This window comes from Oncorhynchus kisutch, linkage group LG19 (assembly GCF_002021735.2).
Source record: "Oncorhynchus kisutch isolate 150728-3 linkage group LG19, Okis_V2, whole genome shotgun sequence".
In the NCBI taxonomy this organism is placed as follows: Eukaryota; Metazoa; Chordata; class Actinopteri; order Salmoniformes; family Salmonidae; genus Oncorhynchus; species Oncorhynchus kisutch.
This window is the reverse complement of record NC_034192.2, coordinates 5786059-5808634: the sequence shown is the minus strand read 5'-3', so window position 1 is coordinate 5808634 and position 22576 is coordinate 5786059. Positions and strand designations below refer to the sequence as shown.

At 44.4% G+C, this 22576-nt stretch overlaps 2 protein-coding genes across 8 annotated transcripts in view; both read left to right on the top strand.

The window, feature by feature from the left end:
- Positions 1-8237, top strand: part of LOC109910046 (transmembrane and coiled-coil domain protein 3) — a 38994-nt gene extending 30757 nt beyond the window's left edge. For all 3 annotated transcript variants that reach the window (XM_031798225.1, XM_031798226.1, XM_031798224.1), the window contains exons 2-6: positions 5010-5165; positions 5271-5378; positions 5530-6206; positions 6952-7087; positions 7234-8237. In XM_031798225.1, the coding sequence (XP_031654085.1) occupies positions 5010-5165; positions 5271-5378; positions 5530-6206; positions 6952-7087; positions 7234-7539 (1383 nt within the window). In that variant the 3' untranslated portion in view covers positions 7540-8237. The remainder of the gene's footprint in view (positions 1-5009; positions 5166-5270; positions 5379-5529; positions 6207-6951; positions 7088-7233) is intronic.
- Positions 8238-13293: 5056 nt separating this feature from the next.
- On the top strand, positions 13294-22548 carry LOC109910300 (mucin-2). Of its 5 annotated transcripts, none has more exons than XM_031798377.1 (8): positions 13294-13518; positions 18527-18693; positions 18797-18917; positions 18999-19080; positions 19263-19350; positions 19454-19584; positions 19728-19879; positions 19991-22548. In XM_031798377.1, exons 2-8 carry the CDS (start codon positions 18559-18561, stop codon positions 22162-22164), a joined length of 2883 nt encoding a protein of 960 aa, XP_031654237.1. In that variant the 5' UTR covers positions 13294-13518; positions 18527-18558; the 3' UTR covers positions 22165-22548. The 5 variants fall into 5 exon arrangements, with proteins under 5 accessions (XP_031654237.1, XP_031654234.1, XP_031654236.1 ...); XM_031798374.1 differs by lacking the exon at positions 13294-13518 and adding an exon at positions 13632-13706; XM_031798376.1 differs by lacking the exon at positions 13294-13518 and adding an exon at positions 17284-18398.
- The last annotated feature ends 28 nt before the right edge of the window (positions 22549-22576 follow it).

Genomic DNA, 22576 nt, shown 5'->3' with positions numbered 1-22576 from the left:
CTAATTTTGTGTGCCGGTACTGTTTATATTTAGGCGCAGGAACTCCATAGTACTTTTTCACTAATATTCTATAAGAGGAACACGAGCTCAAGCAGTAAAATATTTTAAAGTAGCGGTACTTAGCTCCGCTGAGCTCCTGTCCAAGTCGAGCATCGGTCTGGGGACCTCTTTTCATTCACAATGCTAGCCAGGCTAAGAGGCAGCACAGCAGGCAGAACAGTTCAAAACAATCCCTAGACAAACAGTAGGCTAGTAGACAGTGGCGTTAGAACAGGCGTGGGTGGGAAGTGGGAGAAGAGGAGAGGAAGACTAGTAGCCCAGAGGGGGATAAATACACTACAGGAATCAATGATTTATATATACACCCAACCAGAACAATCACCAGACAGACAGTCTCGGACATCAAAACATTTAAAAGTCCTATTTTTCAGGTCTTTGTGGTAGCGCTGTAGCAGATGGAAGGAGCAGTGTTCTGAACTTAACTGCTAAATGGTTGATATATTGTTATACAGGTTGAGTAGGTATGCATCACATTTATTCTGTGCTGTGATTTGCAAGGCCACCGGTTGACAGAATGATGCGGTGAGCCTGGCCTCTCCAGTGTTTTAGGAGGCTGTGCTATAAATGACCAAGGATAGGCTAGTTTGTATCACGCTCAACACTGTGGAGGGTATAAACCCTGTCTGGCCCTGCAGTCCACAGACAACCCCTATACCCATAGTAGTCCATTACACTTCATGTAGATTGGAAAGAGTTGGGAAGCTCTGCTATACACTACAGTAAGCAAAATGGTAATATCTCCACCCTCTGATCTGCTATGTGGAATTCTCAGTGTCAGATTCAAGTATGGATACTGTAGGTGGCTGGTGGGCTGGTTGTGTATGAACCAGAGGTGTGGTACTGCAACAGTGTTACTGTCAAGGCTGTGGGTAACTGGTGAAAGGAGTCAGGCGCAGGAGAGCTGAGATGCGTGGGAAAGGTATTTAATTCAGGAAAACACCAGTAAAAACACAATACTATGGTGCTGGAAAAATACCGATACCACTAAATAAACTGGCGTAACAACAAAACCCGGCAACAATAATACCAGCCGTCAGTAACAGCCTGAACAATAAAACAAACACGCACACAAACATGGGAGAAACCAGAGGGTTGAATAATGAGCATTTAATGGGGGAATTGAAACCAGGTGTGTAAAAAAAACTAATGGAAAATGAAAAGTGGATCAGTGATGGCTAGAAGGCCGATGACGTCGACCGCCAAACGCTGCTCGAACAAGGAGAGGGACCGACTCCGGCGTGACAGTTACTTAACTCAGAGTACCTGTGATGTCGTAGATCGTAGTGATTAGGTTGTTGGGTAATGCTGTAGTAGAATGGCTGGCGGGGTCATGACGGGTCCACTGTGAGGTCAGTTCCTGTGAGCGACGGCTCGGGGGGTCGTTTTTAACGTCTCATCTCTTTACCAAATCTGTTTATTTGAATCCCACCAATCTCATTGTGACTTTCTCTCTCTCTCTCACACACACACACACACACACACACACACACACACACACACACACACACACACACACACACACACACACAAATGGTTAAGAATGCGTGTGCTGCAGTCTGATGTGGGTCAGAATGGATAGCCTATTCATCTTAGAGTGGTGTGTGAATATTCATTTCTATGGGAACAAAATAGATTTGAATGGTTGATGTATGATTTGATGTGAATATTCATTTCTATGGGAACAAAATAGATTTGAATGCACAATGGTTGATGTATGATTTGATGTTAAAAGTCCTATCTGGCTTAGATCAGACAGGCTGTAGGCTATAGGCTATAACCCACATAATACAAACGGGTCAAGACAGCCCCTCCTCTCATCCACTGACTCTCACCCTGTCTTTCTTTGCAACTCTCCATCCATCTCTACTTTTATTCAATCATCAGCTCATCCGGACACACATTTTGTTGTGTTACAAGTTGAGATAAAAATAGACTTAATTGTCTTTTTTTTTTGTGTCAACGACCTACACAAAATACTCTGCTGGCGTGGAATCGCCCTTCTACTGATAGGACAGATCCATGCTAGCTAGGGCTAGGCTTATTAAATGGGTTTGACAATCTCAAGTAGCCTATGTCCTATCACCACTTGGTCATGAATTTCACACCAACTGAAGCCTCTTTTAGAAAGGTTTATCTCCAGACAATTACTTTGTTTCTGGCTTTTCTTCTGTTCTGATTTGTACGTTTTTATGACAATCCAGTACATCGATGCCAGTGTGTGTTGTCCCTCAGCTGAGGTCATACTTTGATTTCCTGTACTGAGACATTGTTCTGGTGGGTGTGTGTGCGTGTGTGTCTGCCTCATCATGGGTTGTGTTGCAGTGTGTCTGCCTCATCATGGGTTGTTGTGTTGCAGTGTGTCTGCCTGCCTCATCATGGGTTGTTGTGTTGCAGTGTGTCTGCCTGCCTCATCATGGGTTGTTGTGTTGCAGTGTGTCTGCCTGCCTCATCATGGGTTGTTGTGTTAGTGTGTCTGCCTGCATCATCATGGGTTGTTGTGTTGCAGTGTGTCTGCCTGCCTCATGGGTTGTTGTGTTGCAGTGTGTCTGCCTGCCTCATCATGGGTTGTTGTGTTGCAGTGTGAGATGCATTCTTTTTCAGGGAGAGGGCACATGCTGGTGTGTGTGTGTATCCGCCCATCTGCACAACACATGTGAAATTGTAGTCTGACTGGCTTTAATACCAGCCCGGTTGAGAGGATAAATACTGACCTGAGTTTAGCATTGACCTGGGGACAGTCAACACAAATCAAATCAAATGTATTTATATAGCCCTTCGTACATCAGCTGATATCTCAAAGTGCTGTACAGAAACCCAGCCTAAAACCCCAAACAGCAAGCAATGCAGGTGTAGAAGCACGGTGGCTAGGAAAAACTCCCTAGAAAGGCCAAAACCTAGGAAGAAACCTAGAGAGGAACCAGGCTATGTGGGGTGGCCAGTCCTCTTCTGGCTGTGCCGGGTGGAGATTATAACAGAACATGGCCAAGATGTTCAAATGTTCATAAATGAGCAGCATGGTCGAATAATAATAATAAGGCAGAACAGTTGAAACTGGAGCAGCAGCACGGCCAGGTGGACTGGGGACAGCAAGGAGTCATCATGTCAGGTAGTCCTGGGGCATGGTCCTAGGGCTCAGGACCTCCGAGAGAGAGAAAGAGATAATTAGAGAACGCACACTTAGATTCACATAGGACACCGAATAGGACAGGAGAGGTACTCCAGATATAACAAACTGACCTTAGCCCCCCGACACATAAACTACTGCAGCATAAATACTGGAGGCTGAGACAGGAGGGGTCAGGAGACAACACATCACATATGTACATTTGTGGCATATGGTTGTGTTATGTGGTGTCTGTGTTTGTTCTCTTTCTCAGACTGTATGTGTTTGGAATACTGACTGAGACTCCAAAAAAATGTTAGTTACCATACTTGAATCCCCCCATCTTCCAGATTAGATGAGGTGGGCAGGATGTGGTGTGTACTGTGTCTGTGTGTGATAGATGGGACAGACAACATGTCAGTGCTTGCTGTTCCTCATCCCTCGGGCTTGTTGGGGGTCATGTAAGGGTCAGCTAATTCTCTGGCCATGCTGACTCGATAATGTGTGTGTGTGGGTGTAGGTTCTGACCCAGGCAGAATAGCCTGGTTACTGACTGGTGGGGCCATCTGTGTGCTGGGCCTGAGTGGTCCAGTGTTTGTCTGTGGTTGGAGACCTAGTTAACTGGCACTCAGAGAGAGTGAGAAATGAACTGAACTTACACCACAAGAGAGAGAGGGGTGGGGAATCTGAGGATGGAGAGAGGGGTGGGGAATCTGAGGATGGAGAGAGGGGTGGGGAATCTGAGGATGGAGAGAGGGGTGGGGAATCTGAGGATGGAGAGAGGGGTGGGGAATCTGAGGATGGAGAGAGGGGTGGGGAATCTGAGGATGGAGAGAGGGGTGGGGAATCTGAGGATGGAGAGAGGGGTGGGGAATCTGAGGATGGAGAGAGGGGTGGGGAATCTGAGGAGGGAGGGGTGGGGAATCTGAGGAGGGAGAGGAGAGAGGGGTGGGGAATCTGAGGATGGAGAGGAGAGAGGGGTGGGGAATCTGAGGATGGAGAGGAGAGAGAGGGAGACAGGCTGTGTATGTGTGAATGAGTATGGTGTAATTGGAAGTGTGTGTGGTGCGACGTGTGAACCAGTAGGCTAAAGCTGCTGTTGCCTGCTTTATTAATTTCATCAGTTACTGTTGGACATGAGAAGGGGCCCTGACTCTGCCCTGTAAATTATAGATGAGGACAAGCTGGCTGCCAAGGTAACCGTGTAGTTATATAGTCAGGTTACATCCAGTCCAGTTGTACTGCAGGCATCTCAGGTTGGTTTATTACGTAATCATCCTCTGTCCCTGTAGTTAACAGTCAAAGACTATTCTGCATCAGAGGCTGCGCCTGTAAACCCAGAGGCTACCAACTGCCCCAGCCACTCAGTAGAGCCATTCAAGTCTGCAGAGAGAGGAGACTTGGAGCTCTCTTTCATGCGTCTTTTGTCCTCCTCCTATCCAGTTATTTTTCTCAATGCCGGAATGGGTTAGAGGGCGCACAAACTCACACGTGCACACAGGCACACGGCTACGCAAGAATGTGCGCACACACACACACACAGAGACACACACACACAGAAACAGTCCTAGAAATGGAGCTTGTGTCTACATTACAAGAGATGAGATTATGATGACAGTGTATTACCGTGTGATAAAACAATTACCACTCAATAAAATGATCAATATCTATCTTACTAACTATACGTTGCTATGAGATTCACCATGAACTTGGCTGAGCTCATACTGTCCTATCATACGTACATGAGTCATTTACTGTAGTGTAAATTGAATTGAAAACATTCTCTTTGAAGTGACATTCTCTATCTTACATATTTCTCTCTCTCTGTCTGTGTGTGTGTGTTCAGGCGGAGCGCGGCAGCGATGGGAACAACATCCTCAGCCTCCCGGTACCGATGCGGCGGGGGGGCTCAGAGTCCAACCTGGTGTCTGACGGGGGCGTGGGCCTGGACTTCACTAAGGGCCGCCTGGCCATCGACAGCCTGCAGCAGAAGATACTCAAGGTGAGTGTGTGTGTTGAGTGCGCGCGCGCGTGTGTGAGAGAGAGCGCGAGAGCATTGGCCCATCTGTGTGTTAGTCTCTGTGTTGACTCGTTGACCTCCCCCAAGGTGACAGAGCAGATCAAGGTGGAACAGACAGCCAGGGACCAGAACGTGGCAGAGTACCTCAAACTGGTCAACAACGCTGACAAGCAGCAGGTGGCACGCATACGCCAGGTCAGTCCAATTACTGATTTCTCTTTTTATGTTGCTACATAACTGCATCTGCCAAGTGCGCTGAATGTTTACAAGCCTCTTTTTAAAGAAAATGCAGCAATTCTAGCAGGATCTGTAATTTGATCCTTTGCCTCTCCTGTGGATCTGCCAGGTGTTTGAGAAGAAGAACCAGAAGTCTGCCCACAGCATCGCCCAGCTGCAGAGGAAGCTGGAGCAGTACCACCGTCGGATGAAGGAGGAGGCCAACGGGGCCAAGCACCCGCCCAGGGATGCCCGGGGGGAGGGGGGCAAGGAGGGCCAAAAGGACGACAGCCTGCGGGACGTCAGCTCGGCCAGCGCGCGCAACCCGGCAATGGACAAGGTCAAGACCATCGGCCCCGGGGTCTCCCTCTCGCCCCCCTTCTTCTTCAACAAGTCGCGGGAGTTCGCCAACCTCATCCGCAACAAGTTCGGCAGCGCCGACAACATCGCCCACATGAAGAGCTCCATGGAGACGGGGGCGGGGCTCCAGGCGGAAGGCGGGGCCCGGGCGCTGAGCGGCAGCGCCACCACAATTGCCAAGGCCAAGTACCCCAGCGACGACGAATGCTCCATAGGGACCTCTGTGTCGGCAGACTCCAACGGGAACCTTGCGGGGGGGTCGGGGTTGGGATCAGGGGGTGGGCTGGGGAGGTCGGACTCTCAGGGGAGGCTGGGGGAGGTGCTGGAGGAGGTCAGGGAGATTAGGGAGGCCCAGGTACAGCTGGCCGAGGACATGGAGTCACTGAAAAGACAGTTCAAGAGCGACTACAGCTTCATCACACAGACACTGCAGGAGGAGAGATATAGGTTGGTGCAGACACAATGGCATACACACACACACACACACACACACACACACACACACACACAGACCTACACACACACACACACAGACCTACACACACACACACACAAATCAATACAGCAAGCAAAAACACACCCTCATTTCTGGGTATAAAAGAACCTAATCTTTCAGACACTTCTCCCCATGAGTCTTCCTCCATACAGACGCACTAACAACATCCTCCATGCAGACGCACCAACAACATCCTCCATGCAGACGCACCAACAACATCCTCCATGCAGACGCACCAACAACATCCTCCATGCAGACGCACCAACAACATCCTCCATGCAGACGCACCAACAACATCCTCCATGCAGACGCACCAACAACATTCTCCATGCAGACGCACCAACAACATCCTCCACCATCGTTCTAGCTGTTTCACTTTATGATTATCTAGGCCTGCTTCACTATTTCCCACCTTGAACCATAATCTTGTTTTTAATATTGTTCGCTGTTGATACTGTCAACTTAGGGCTGATGTATCAACACGCCTATGTAGAAAATGCTTCACACACCACAAACAGAGAACACACACACACATTGGTGAAGGAACACAGGTTTGCTTTGGAATTGAAGCTGTGCATTCAATATTAAGACTCGTCATTCTCTCTCCCCTTCTCTCTCTCTCTCTCTCTCTCTCTCTATCCCCTCTCCCTTTCTCTCTCTCTCTATCCCCCCTCCCTTTCTCCCTCTCCCTAATAGGTTTGAGCGGTTAGAGGACCAGTTAAATGACCTGACAGAGTTGCACCAGCATGAGACCAGTAACCTGAAGCAGGAGCTGGCCAGCATCGAGGAGAAGGTGGCTTACCAGGCCTACGAGAGAGCTAGGGACATCCAGGTATGTACACACACAGACACGCACATCTACAAACATGCCCTCTACAAACATGCCCCTTACACATCTATCTAAGCTGGATTTGGTCAGTAACTTTAAGCCTGAGTGTCAAATGTTAACTGAATGCGTGTGTTTTTCTGTGTTTACAGGAGGCTCTGGAGTCGTGTCAGACGCGTGTCTCTAAGCTGGAGCTCCAGCAGCAGCAGCAGCAGCAGACGGTACAGGTGGAGAACACAGACGCCAAGGTGCTGCTGGGGAAATGCATCAACATCATGCTGGCCATCGTCACGGTGATCCTGGTGTGTGTTTCCACGGCGGCCAAGTTCACCGCGCCCCTCCTGCGGAGCCGCGTGCACCTGGCTTTCACCTGCATGGGTTTGTCCCTACTGGTGGTCATCTGGAAGAACTGGGAGCACCTGCAGTGTGCCCTGGAACGCATGCTCCTCCCACACTGAGCTAGACTCCTCCCATGTTAAGCTAGGCTCCACCCAGTCTGAGTTTGTCCCCCTCACAATGTGGGTTTGGCGCCTCCCACACTGAGTTTGGAACTTTGGAACTCTGTGATGTTGTCATAGCGATAGATTAAATGGGGCGGTGTTTACAATGTAGCCTTACACCCCAACACCCTCGTGTCTCTCCTCCTCTCTGTCTTTTGGAGTTTGGACAGAACTCCTTGAGGGAAATTGTTTCCAAACGATGCCAGTGTGCCACTACAGTACAAATTACAGGAAAGCAAGACATCTGGGACTGACCAATCAGATGATGGCTACAGAGGAAGCAGGACCAGGCACATACAGTATTATTGTGGACACTGATCTTTGTGTGGTTGTCAATCTCAATAGGACATTGAATTGGACTATGCAGGTCATAAGCTTTTGTATAACCTTTAAGAAAAACAACGGGTCCGCCGATTGGTTCCTCGTCTTTTGCGGAGTCGTACTTGCGTCACCTTTATTACACTAACACACTGACAGTATTAAAAACGAATTCTCCCAGAAGACCTCTGGTTCTAATCCACACACACTCTCGCTCCCACCCCCCATGATACACATTCATCCACATACACACTGAGAGGAATGTGACTTGTGTGTCTGTGTATGTACAGGGGGTGGGGGTGTTCTCCATGTGAGAGAGCTTTGTCTGTATGCACCTGTACTGTCAAGTGATGAAATGTTTTATAATTGGAACAAAAAAGACAGGACAATTTTATTTTTTTAAGTGTAATGTTTTATTAATTGTTCTCTCGTGTGCCTGTGCCTGTGCCTGTGCCTGTGCCTGTGCCTGTGCCTGTGCCTGTGCCTGTGCCTGTGCCTGTGCCTGTGCCTGTGCCTGTGCCTGTGCCTGTGCCTGTGCCTGTGCCTGTGCCTGTGCCTGTGAAGGGTGGTTCATTTTTTTTACTAAGGAATGTGTACTGGTATACGGGTTTGTGGATAAATGGTGTCTTATGTACTTTATATAGTCTATTAACAGATGCAGTGGAACTGCCACGGGTCTAGTCTATAAGGGGTGAATTCACCCCAAGAGTTATGTGTTCTCTCTCCCAAAGGAAATACATAGACTGACCCTTTAGCCGCTAACATGCTAACTGCGAGTGATCTCATCTGGCAGTCTGATGGACCTGGGGGGAAGTAACCTCAGACGTGATACACACAAACCTCATTTGTGATTCATCCTTTAATATTGATGATAATGTCATTTTCGTGAAATAGGAATTAAGCGCTGTTCAGAATGGGCTGAACAAAGGAATTGACTTATACCAAATGTTTCAGACAGATTTGAACACTATGTTTTATGCGTTTTCTCTGAAATGTTTAATATTTTTTGCCTTTTTAACATGAGAACCGAACAAAATTAACATTCTAAATGCCTTTGATGCGATCGTCTGATTGGACAGAGATTGGAGGGGTAGGTGGGAAGTGAGTGATGCAGCTCTGGCCCCACCCACTCTGTAAGCTACTTATCACTGTGATGATTATGATGATGATAGTGGCCAGGCCTGATGCCTTTTCAATGCAGCTTCTGTGTTAAACCTGATATTTTCTGTGCTTTGGTCTCTGTCTCTTTAAAAAGCCGAATTTGGGTCTATGTGGCTGGCTGGCACCTTGTGTAATATGTCATGTCCTGAACCATTGATATTTACACTGTCCATTGGTTACTCAAGAGTTCTGGCTCTATCCCAATTCCTGAATCTATTCCCTGTGTCTGGAGAGAGAGCCATATCCCAGATTCACAGCCCAGGGCCTATGATTCCAGTGTCTAGATTCCGTTATGTTATCCCCTGGCAGTAGCATTGCACGCTGTTGGGTTTAATCCGGTTATGGTTTTCCAAAACGAGAACAAAAATAAATGATCTTTTTCTAGAAACATTGAGTCTTTTATCATAGAGCTCTTCTCATCGTATCCTCTGAAGATTCATCAGAGTATTTCTGCCCTGAACTGATCTCTTGATCCGGTCATCAATTATACTTTATCTACCAGAGATTATGATGCAAGGAGTGAGGGCTCTGCACAGAAGGTGACGTTATTAACCTTTCAATCTGTTTGTCAATATGTTCTGTGTAGATTCATGGCTGTGGGGAGATGTTTTAGTTTGGGGGTGCTGTCGACAGGGGTGGGGAAGTATTTTTCTGTGCTCGTACAGTGCTGTCGACAGGAGTAATAAATGACACATTTTAGATTACACACACACACACACACACACACACACACACACACACACAGTGCATTCAAAGTATTCAGACCCTTTGACTTTCCACATTTTGTTTTACGCTACAGCCTTATTTAAAAATATATTAAATTGTCAAATTTGTCTCAAGCTACACACAATACCCCATAATGACAAAGAGAAAATAGGTTTTCAAATGTATTCAAAAAAAAAAAAGATTCTTATTTACTTAAGTATACAGACCCTCTCCTATGAGACTAGAAATTGAGCTCAGGTGCATCCTGTTTCCATTGATCATCCTTGAGATGTTTCTACAACTTCATTGGAGTCCACCTGTGGTAAATTCAATTGATTGGACATGATTTGGAAAGGCACACACCTGTCTATATAAGGTCCCACAGTTGACAGTGCATGTCAAATCAAACTTTTTTTTTTGAAAAAAAAAAATCGGGCCATAAGGTCAAAGGAATTGTACGTAGAGTGCCGAGACACAGATCTGGGGAAGGGTATCAAAAAATGTCTGCAGCATTGAAGGTCCCCAAGAAGACAGTGGCCTCCATCGTTTTTAAATGGAAGAAGTTTGGAACAACCAAGACACTTCCTAGAACTGGCCACTCGGCCAAACTGCGCTATCGGGGGAGAAGTGTCTTGGTCATGGAAGTGACTCTGACAGAGCTCCAGAGTTCCTCTGTGAAGATGGTTGTCCTTCTGGAAGGTTCTCCCATCTCTGCAGCACTCCACCAATCAGGACTGTGTGGTAGAGTGACCAGATGGAAGCCACTCCTCAGTAAATGGCACATGATAGCCCACTTGGAGTTTGCCAAAAAGCACCTAAAGACTCTCAGACCATGAGAAACGAGATTATCTGGTCTGATGAAACCAAGATTGAACTCTGGCCTGAATACCAAGCGTCACGTCTGGAGGAAACCTGGCGCCATCCCAGCATCATGCTGTAGGGATGTTTTTCAGAGGCAGGGACTGGGAGACTAGTCAGGATTGAGGGTAAAGATGAACAGAGCAAAGTACAGAGATCCTTCATGAAAACCTGCTTAGGACCTCAGACTGGGGTGACGATTCACCTTCCAACAGGACAACGACCCTAAGCACACAGCCAAGACAACGCAGGTGTGGCTTCAGGATAAGTCTCTGAACGTCCTTGAGTGGCCCGGACTTGAACCCGATCGAACATCTCTGGAGAGACCTTACAATGGCTGTGCAGCGACGTTCCCTATCCAACCTGACCGAGCTTGAGAGGATCTGCAGAGTAGAATGGAAGAAACTCCCCAAATAGAGGTGTGCCAAGCTTGTAGCGTCATACCAAATAAGACATGGCTGTAATCTGCCAAAGGTCCTTCAGCAAAGTACTTAATAAAGGGTCTGACTACTTACATAAATGTGATATTTCAGTGTTTATTTTTTATAAATTTGCTAACATTTCTAAAAACCTGTTTTTGCTTTGTCATTATTGGGTAGTGTGTGTGGGGAGGGGGGGGGGGGCAATTTAAACAATTTTAGAATAAGGCAGTAATGTAACAATGTGGAAAGTCAAGGGGTCTGAATACTTACCCTCAGCACTCCTCTCTATCTTATGAACCAAATAGCACTGTACACCATTTTGCAACAAACCACTAGTCTGAATGTTATTGTGAAGAAGCAGTGACCAGTGGCATTTGTTTAGCTTAAATCTAGTGACATTAATAATGTGAACATGTTTTGCATACAGTGAGGGTGTTCAAACGATCTTGGGCATCATTCTTGTTTTATCCAATTCCCCCTGGGCAAACTTCATTATTTAGCTTGTACTCCAGTGCGTTTTGAAGTACCCTGTTTCTGCCAACTCCCATCAACTAGCTGGCAGCAGCTCCCAAGGTCTGGGAACTGGGAGCTTCATTAAAGGCCCAGTGCAGCCACAAATGAGATTTTTCTGTGTTTTAAATATTTCTACACTGAGGTTGGGATAAAACTGCAATGATAATTCCCTTTTAGTGTAAGAGCTGTTTGAAAAGACTGCCTGAAATGTCTGCCTGTTTTGGTGGGATGGAGTTTTGGCAATTGGTTAATAGAGCAATAAGAAATAGTTCCAAACCTCACTGCCAATTACAGCTAATTTGACATTTTTACCTCTCCAATCGGACCACTCCCAGACAATCCTGGCAAAATGATTGCTTGAGAAACGGCTCTTTACCAAGAAGCTTTCTTTTTGACCATTGTTTTAAATAAATAAAAAATTAGTGAGGTAGTTGTTACACAAACGATTTGATATTGAGATAAATATAGCTGCATTGGCCCTTTAAACCATCTGCGCTGTGCCACTGCGGCTCAGTGTGTATGTGCTACCACTTAGTGGTGAGTCTACAGTAATGCAGCAGAATTATGGTGCAATTCAACAACACAACCCTAGGGGGGTGTTAAACACTTTGATCGTCGCTGGATCCACAAGCTGTACCTTTCCCCACTTTAACTCAGACCTGCATAATTATACTCAACAAAAATATAAAGGCAACATGTAAAGTGTTGGTACCATGTTTAATGAGCTAAAATAAAATATCCCAGGTATTGACCGCACCAAAAGCTTATTTCTCAAGTTTTGTGCACAAATTTGTTTACGACCCTGTTAGTCATAGTCAGGTGTAGACGTGTCAGGTGTAGACGCAGACGCAGATTATAGTTTTTCTAATGAACCTCTGACTCCTCCAGTCGCTATGCTGAAATCCATACTTTTTAATGAAACGTTAATCAAATGCAACCTCATTGAGATTCAATTGGCACAGGGACATGCTGAGTTGACATTTTAGAGCAATTGCAATGAGGAAACAGTAGGTGGTTGTATTTGAATAACGTTTTATTTAAACGTATGGATTTCTCCAAACAAAGAAAGGCATGCAACAACAGAGGAGTTGATATAATTGGCTTGGTCAAAGAGAAATGCCGCGTTCAAAACAACTGGGAACTATGGAATCTCTGACTTCAGTGCTTTCAAGAGAACATGGAACTCAGAAAAAAACGAGCTCCGACAAGGGAAAAAATAAAGGGCCACTAAATTATGCAATTTTGTCACACAACACAATGCCACAGATGTCTCAAGTTTTAAAGTAACGTACAATTGGAATGCTGACTGAATGAATGGCCACCAGAGTTGTTTCCAGATAATTTAATGTTAATTTCGCTACCATAAACTGCCTCCAACGTCGTTTTAGAGAATTTCGCAGTACGTCCAACCCGCCTGACAACTACACGTAACCACGCTGCGTTCAAAACAATTGGGAACTCGGGAATCTCTGACTTCAGTGCTTCCAAGACAATTTGGAACTCAGTAAAAAACGAGCTCAGACTAGGAAAAATCGTTTTGAAAGCTCACCCAACTCGGAATTCGAGGTCGGGAACTCGGACCTCTTCCTCGAGTTCCGATTTTCCGACTTGAATATCACTAACCTCGTGGTTTTTGAAGTTCCCAGTTGTCTGGAAAGCACTATAAACCGTGGACATTAAACATTTGCACATGCTGGAAATTCCTGAGCTCAAAAGTATTACAAGTAATTTGCATTTATCAGGGAGTTTTGAAGATAGAGTCCGATTTCATTGACGAAATGTATACATTTTTTTTTGCCCTAAACGATTTATTTTATACCTCGGTGTATAACGGAAACAAACGTAATATTGGTCAAACGAAAGTTAGATGATACAAACCTCAATGATTTAATGATGGTTGAAATGATTTTCACCTGTGTACATTTGATCTATTAGAGGACTGCAATAATAGTAGTGAAAGGTAAGCATACATATATATTGTACAGGAAGTTTTATGTCCAAATTAATGTACATGAATTGTTATTCTAACATTTTGTTCAAGCCTGCCCTCTATGATCACTTTAGAAATGGTCCAAAATCGGGCAGGGTTGTCTAACATCTTTATTGCTTTGGGGAGGGTTCTGTGGTTTTTGATGGGCACAGGGGATGGTAAGTGCTTTTTCCTCCGGGTTTACATTCGCCCGTTTGAAGGTTTTACTTCATATTTTCTTGCAACCTAGCAACATTTCCTCGCCTGCTTACATACGCCTCCCATATATCAATGTTTTTGGTACTTAAAAAATATATATTTCTTGTTTTTTTAACTTTAACACGTTTTTAAAAAACTGCATTGTTGGTTAAGGGCTTGTAGGTAATAATTTCACTTTAAGGTCAACTATACCTGTTGTATTCGTTGTTCGTTAAGGGCTTGTAGGTAATAATTTCACTTTAAGGTCAACTATACCTGTTGTATTCGGCGCATGTGACAAATAAAATGTGATTTGAAACTGTTGTGAAAATCCTATCTGAATAACGGTGCAAAAGCCCTGTGATTTTTTATATTTAAATCCATTCAGATAATTTAAAATCCAATTGTATTAATTTATTTGTCACGTACAAGTGTTTAGCATATGGTTATTGCGGGTGTAGCGAAATGCTTTGAGTCTACTCTCGACAGTTAAAAAAATAAGAACTTTTTTTATTTTTTTATTATTTATTTTTTTACCCCCTTTTCTCCCCAATTTCGTGGTATCCAATTATTAGTAATTACTATCTTGTCTCGTCGCTACAACTCCCGTACGGGCTCGGGTGAGACGAAGGTCGAAAGCCATGCGTCCTCCGAAACACAACCCAACCAAGCCGCACTGCTTCTTAACACAGCGCGCATTCAATCCGGAAGCCAGCCGCACCAATGTGTCGGATGAAACATACTCTCGACAGTTTATTAGGTATAGAAAACATAGTAGCATGCCAGTCAGGCTGTATTTTACGTTTTGATACTCTGATGCGTTGTCTGTTGCGATCATCATTCTCCCAAATCGTTTTATAATAATGTAACCACATCCTTCCAGCAGGCACAGTCATTCAGGAAAGGGTAGTACGTGCTCTACCTCTCTGATCCGAGTGGCTATTCCTCGTGCACCTAAAACCCATAATGCTTAAATAGCCTATAGCCTAAATATTTGTAATTTAACTTTTTTAAATGCATTACCTTTTATGTGTGGCATAAACACATGTAATTTAATCTGACGAGGCTATTTCAAAAGTATCCTGTATGCTACCTGCGCACATGTGTCCCAAAGTATAATTCCAGCATCCAAACTGTACAGATTATGGTGTTGAAAACGCAAACCATGATGTTGATGCACCCGAAGTGGAAACCTGGTCTCAGAGCATTTCGTATTATTCTTAACATAAATCTGAAACACTCTATTTCATGTGATACAGCATGTTACATTTCATATGGTATGTATTACTTTGTGGATGTCCTTCACCCATTTCGTATGATACATTACAAATTACAAGATGTACTATATTTGATGACCGGCTCGATTCAGGTCTTATGTAGCAAAATTTGAATTATATATTTTTTTTACATTGGATAAAAGTAGAGACTCGGAGATAGAAAATAGTATATAATACACTACAGTTGAGGAACAATGGGGAAGTAATTATGCTTTGAAAGTTGATAAACTTGTAACCTCACGTTTGAGAAAATGGCCCCTGAATGTTTTTGTACCTACTAGAGAGCTCTTCTTTGTCTACACCCATTCAGCATTGTTCACACCTTCTTAAGATTTAGCCCCAATCATCACTTTAAGGATTAACATGTGAGGCTATATACTTAACAACCGAAGATTTCAAGACTAAAGCACCCAAGCACCCAAGCTAACTGGCTAATTTTGGCTATCTTGCTAACTACTAGAACAGCTCACTGACCATTTTACTCACCCGAGCAGAGCTGGTTAGGCTGTTTTATTGTTATCCAGAGCATTGGTGACTGCAGCTGTGCTGCTGGCAACAATTTAATTAATATTTTTTGACAACGTTTATTGACACCATATTCAATGGGTGTTGAGTGTTCATAAATTAATGTTATTATTCTGCGCTCTGACACACTCAGACGAGAGTGCTCTAAAATCTGAGTAGATAGCCAGAGCGAATTTACCAGCTACGCCTATCGACAGTTGTCGCAGTGACATCATAAACATTCTATTGAAATAGTTAGTTATTTGCATAGTGGAGTCTTTTGTTTAGACATGCAGCTAGCTAGCTAGCTAAACAATGAACCACAATCTCAACTCATAATGTTACTACCCTGCATGAATCTGCAGGTAGCTAACCAACCAGGTTCAATGTTAGCTGGCTAACATTAGGCTATAACTAGTAATGCAAATGGCTCAGAGATACTAATAATATTACTACACAGATCATACACGTAACGTTACCTAGCTAGCCAGCCAGCTAACATTAGCTAGTTAGCTAACAGTACACTTTATCTTGAAATGAAAACAACTTTCTGACAAAATTAGAAACAACCAAATACAGACATTTGAAGGAGATGTATCTTCTGCTTGGATAGTTCCATCTGTGCTAATGATTTAGTGTCTTTAATTCCAGTTTGTCTACAAATCTATAATTAATATGTTGGATTCGTGTCTCCATCTCAACCAAAAATCTAAGTTAAAGAATAGGACTAAATCAAACTTTTGTTATGAGAGATGGGTTTATCTACAGAGCAATTCAGTTGAGATATTCCTGTTCACATATCAGTGTAACATACATGTAAAGTGCGACCTAGGTTATTCTGAATTGTTGAATGAATCCCACATATTCTCAACCATTTGAGACAGAAATCACTCTTATGGGATAGGCATTTTCACACTGCCTCATCATTATTAGTTTCCCAATCTATAATTTTATTTTCTATAGCCAACTATGGAAGGTTTGTTTCAATCTGGTATTTAAAAATATATTTTTTTTTTTACTAATCTCACTTCTGCAGAAAGTGTCTCACTGTGAGTAATAGGTTCCCAAATTGCCTCACAATTGACCATTTCTTTATTTCTCTCCTCTGAAATTGTATTATTGTGAAACACACTTCCTCCTTTCTAGTAATTGTCAGGTGATTGTCAGAATGAGTCAGAAATGCTGTTGTCGTTTAGCTGTGAATGTCATCTTGAGATAAATGCCAGAGTTGTTCTTATACTCTCACTGGAAGTTTTTAACATAGTTATAAACTTTATATTCAAAGAGCAAATATGAAAATATATGCTGACTATTACTTGTTTATACATACTGTACAAAAAAACGGAGCAATTCAGTGATCTCTAATTGTATAAATTTTTTCAAATATAGCTATTTACTCTATTGCAAAAGTTATATTTAATTGTGTTTGGTTGTCAACGCAACCAAATATGATTTTTTTTTTAGTAGATGTATCTTCTGCTTGGATAGTTCCATCTGTGCCACTGACTTAGTCTGGCTTTAATTACAGTTTGTCTACAAATGAATAATTGATATTCACATCACATGGATTCACATCTCCCTCTTAAACAAAAATCTAAGTTAGTTTTTTTCTTATAGTGGAAATAACGTTGAAGATCTAACGTTGTTTCAAAGGTACAAATTCAACATATTTTATACAAAGTTCGACAATGTTGAAAATTGGTTACCATGATGACATAGTCCTGTGGTTGAAATTTCACCCTCAAAACAACAGTTTACATTGATGACCTTTTGCAAATCCAATGTATTTTAAATATAGATTCCATGTCACAATACATTGACAAATTCCATTGAAACGTTGATTTAACCAGTTTGTGCCCAGCAGGTATGCTTTCCTTATTGGTTGTGGTGCATTGGCACGAAACCTGTTGGTGGAAAATTTGTTGCAAATATAATTACAGCATAAACATTTTGAAAATCAGATTTCCAACTAGCTGATCATTGTCTGCAGCCGGTTCTGATCGTAGTGTAGGTCTACTGAAACAGGAAGGGAAAGTTCATTTGTCTGTGGTGGTCGGCGAACCCTCAACCTTCTGGCCCGTAGCCATCGACTGTGCCACAAACGCATGCTGAAGTGGCAAAGTTGATATCCAGGTTTATAAACACAGGTTCGCTACAGTTATTGTTATTTGTGGACATATCTGTTTTTTAGTTAATTCTATAAGGAGAGAGTGTGTTAACTTTTTCTGCAGTACAAGGGGGGGTCGTTTGAAAATATTAACATTGGGGAGGGGTGCATTTCTTTTATGGCACCTCAAGTTGTTTGTTGTCGGTGAGGAAGGAGATCTGTCTGTTCTCTGTCAAGGGGTACTGCAAACAAGGAGGTAAAGTTAAAGAGGGAGAGCGTTGCTGGGATGTTTAACTTTCCCACATTTGCTTTGGCAGAACACCTGAGATCAGGGGAACTTTTTGCCCCTTTTTTTACTCAGGCAGAATCCAGGATAGCTGGCTGGGTATGAGTTTATCTAGATCTAAAGGTTGTCAGGAGATACACAATACCATATCCTCCTCATAGGACAACATACAACCATGTACTGTACATCCACAATAATGGACTATGTTGTACTTTATTTGATAAAACTTTCAAAGCAACACTAGAAGCCTAGCATCGATTTTGTGAATGGAGGCCATGGCAAGATATTATGTTGTCCTTCTGGCTAACAAGAGTCTCATGACACACTGTTACATAACTGTAACATCTGTTATATAAACCTAACGTATGTTCAGATTAATGTTGGAGCATCCACTATAAAAGGCCCTACAATTGGGAAGTGAAGAATGGTCAGACTTCGTTTGCTCTGCCAGAAAAACAACGATCTCGAGAGTCTTCTGTGACTCTTCTAAGATACAAAGGTGCAGTAGGTTATATCATATTAAACTAGATACAAATATTTCACAGTGTGAATGAAGTACATTCTTGGAATGGGAATTGGCAATGGGGATTAGTTGCTTTACCATTGGCATTTCCTTATGCTTCACAGCGAGGGATCCAAACTGTGTACATTTTGAAGCCATGAGCCACGGATTCAGTGAAGTTCAACGTCCCTCCACAGTGTCCTCTGTGACCGAGCCCATGTGCGTACTCACCACAGAGTGGGTGTGGTTCTGGGAGGACGAGTACGGCAAATGGGTCCAGTACGCATCCATCGTAAGTGGTGTGAAGCACTCAAACAGGCTGATGTGTTACGAGGACAATAATAGAGACGGTAAACTGTTGTTCCCCTTGAATTTGAGTTTTTTTCTATAAACAGAAAGAGATGCACAGATTGTCGTCCATCACCAGTGAAGACCTTGAGAAAAGGTTCCAGGAGGATCAAAGTGCTGTGGTGAAGTTCACTGCAGGCCAGCAGTCTTATGAGCTGAGTTTCAGAGGTAACACACATCAACACTCTTGCACAAAATATATTTAATTTACAACAGACATGGTTCAAATAGTTATTCTCATAATTACAGACATGACGCAAAAAAACAAAAGATACGGTACTGTAAGGATGGTCAGGCGTCGTCCTGTGTTTGTTTCAACTGCAGACAGCAGGTAATGTACGGATGAGGATGAACTAAGAGGATGGTCACCATGTTCTGTATTTAACCTAATAAACACTCACAATTGCATAATCCATATTTGGATAATAAGTGGAGGAATAAATATAGGTATTCAATTGAGCAACTTATTTTCTTAGTGTTGAATGTCATGTTCTCTTTTATATTTATCCTCAGGACCAATAGAACATACAATTCCTCTCAGAATTTCAGAGATGTTCCTGGATTTTGGGACAAGTCTGCCATACCTGACATTGGATATAAGGTCACTTGTTTACATGTGGTTATTCTGCTTAGGCTTACAGGAAGGTTAGTGTTCAACTTTTTGTTTTAGCAATGACAACTATTTTGTTTTCCCCCTCCTGCAGACAGTCACTCTTCTGAGTTCTGACGGGGACTATCAGAAGGTCCAGAGACTTTTCAACAACACCATGAGGGGCTTCCAGATCACCAGCATCGAGAGGGTCCAAAACAGGGACCTCTGGGAAGTCTTCCAGTGGTATGTTTACATCAACTCTCACACACAATCCTAGCATGTTACTTCCAAAACACTATGTAAACTCTCACACACAATCCCAAGTAAACCCTGGCTTGAACAAGATTATGGGGAAGCAGCTAATGTTTTTACCCCTGTTTTTTTAGGAAAAGAGATTTGATGAAGAAAAACAATGGAGGTAAAAACAGCAAGGAGCTACATCTCTTCCACGGAACGGACCCAAAACACGTAGACGCCATTTGCAGAGATAACTTTGACTGGAGGCTGTGTGGAACCAATGGAACTGTGTATGGCGAAGGTACCTCATGTTAACCAACTGTCAGAAGTGTAGTCAGATTTTAGAAGCAGTCATGATCTCATTATAGTCAGTAATTTTGTTTTACTGATGATCTTCTCTTGTTTGTTTTAGGGAGTTACTTTGCCAGGGATGCCAAGTACTCACACAGCTTCACCAGCCACTCAGGAGTGAGGTCCATGTTTGTTTGTTGGGTGCTTGTTGGTGACTACACAAGGGGTAATTCGGCGCTCCGTCGTCCCCCTCCAAAAGGCGAGGGAAATCCCACTTTCTATGACAGCTGTGTGGACAATGTCCTGAACCCATCCATATATGTGGTGTTTGAAAAGCACCAGGTGTACCCCGAGTTCCTCATCAGATATGATGATGGCGTCATGCACTTGTCCTCTTCGGCTCCGGCTCCACCAAAAACGGTCTCTATCCAATCCACTTACATAGTCCAATACCCAGCATCCAACCAGATTCAAGCAGCAGCTTCTGCTACGCTGCAAAACTCTCGAGTTCCATCCACTTCCACTTTGAGTCCATCTCAAGCAGCCACCACTTTCTCTAATCCAACCAACTCTCTTCCCCCTTCACGTCTCCCAAAACCTGCCCGAACCAAATTGGGATTCAGTCAATCTGCAGTCATCATGAAGCCAGCCCCAAGTTCTCAATTGGTGGATACCACCAAGCTAATTGGTCTTACACTCCCTCATTCAGCAAACTCCCTCATAAAATCATTACCCAAGCCAGCGCCCCCTCTCGTACACCCACTACCCCACCCAGCACCCCCTCTTGTACACCCACTACCCCAGCCAGTATCCCCTCTCCTACACTCCCTACCCCATCCAGTACCCCCTCTTACATACTACCTACCCCATCCAGTACCCCCTCTTACATACTACCTACCCCAGCCAGTACCCTGTCTTATACACGCATTACCCCAGCCAGTACCCCCAGTACCCTCTCGTACAACCAGTAACCCCTCTCGTACCATCACTACCCCAGCTAGTACCCCCTCTCGTACACCCACTACCCCCTCTCGTATACCCACTACCCCAGCCAGTACCCCCTCTCGTACAACTACTACCCCAGCTAGTACCCACTCTCGTACACCCACAACCCCAGCCAGTACCCCCTCTCGTACACCCACTACCCCAGCCAGCACCCCCACAACCCCAGCCAGTACCCCCTCTCGTACACCCACAACCCCAGCCAGTACCCCCTCTTGTACACCCACAACCCCAGCCAGTACCCCCTTTCGTACACCCAGTACCCCCTCTCATACACCCGCAACCCCAGCCAGTACCCCCTCTCGTACACCCAGTACCCCCTCTCGTACACCCACAACCCCAGCCAGTACCCCCTTTCGTACACCCAGTACCCCCTCTCGTACACCCACAACCCCAGCCAGTACCCCCTTTCGTACACCCAGTACCCCCTCTCGTACACCCACAACCCCAGCCAGTACCCCCTTTCGTACACCCAGTACCCCCTCTCGTACACCCACAACCCCAGCCAGTACCCCCTTTCGTACACCCAGTACACCCAGTACCCCCTCTCATACACCCACAACCCCAGCCAGTACCCCCTTTCGTACACCCAGTACCCCCTCTCATACACCCACAACCCCAGCCAGTACCCCGTTTTATGCGTCCACTAGGCCACCCAGCATCCCCTCTCGCACACTTACTCCTTCAGCCTGTGCCCCCTCTCGCACACTTACTCCTTCAGCCAGTGCCCCCTCTCGCACACTTACTCCTTCAGCCAGTGCCCCCTCTCGCACACTTACTCCTTCAGCCAGTGCCCCCTCTCGCACACTTACTCCTTCAGCCAGTGCCCCCTCTCGCAAACTTACTCCCTCAGCCAGTGCCCCCTCTCGCACACTTACTCCCTCAGCCAGTGCCCCCTCTCACACACTCATTACCCCTGGCACTGCCCACACTCGCACACTCACTCGCTCAAGCAACCCCTTTCGTACACTCACTACCCCTGCCAGCCCCCCTTCTCGCACACTTTCCCGTTCAACTGACACATCCTCTCAGGCTCACACCTGCTCAACGACTACTACTCGCACCCTCTCTGCCAGTAGTACCTCTCACCCACTATCCCCTTCATCCTCATTGAGCACACCTTACCACACACTTTCTCACTCATCATACACCCACACTTACACAGACTCCTCCACACTCTCAGGGTTTCACCACTCCACATCGAGCACTACTTCTGACACATTTACTACTATCACATCATCTAGAGTGCAGGAGTTAATTAAACAATTTGGTGGTCAAAGTTCAACCTGTTGAAAATGTGTAGTGTTTCTGAATGATAATTGCCGTTTCATGTCAAATATGCATCGTTGGTGTGTTAAACCCAATAAAACAAACAAGAATGACGTTCAACACAGCAGGTTGGTGGCACCTTGGGGAGAACGGTCTCGTGTTAATGACTGGAGCAGAATAGGTGGAATGGTATCAAACACAGTTTCCAGGTGTTTGATGCCATTCCATTATTATGAGCCATTCTCCCCTCAGCAGCCTCCTGTGATGTTCAACTAGTAAAAAGGAATCTGATGAGCATGTTTCCTTTACTCTGGGACATCTATTCTGCTGACACATTTTGTAAAGTAGTTGGATTTCTGTGTTTTCTGTGTATTCAACTAAATAAACTAAATGGCCAATAGAAAGTCATTGACTGGATGTTTGTTTGACTAGTGGT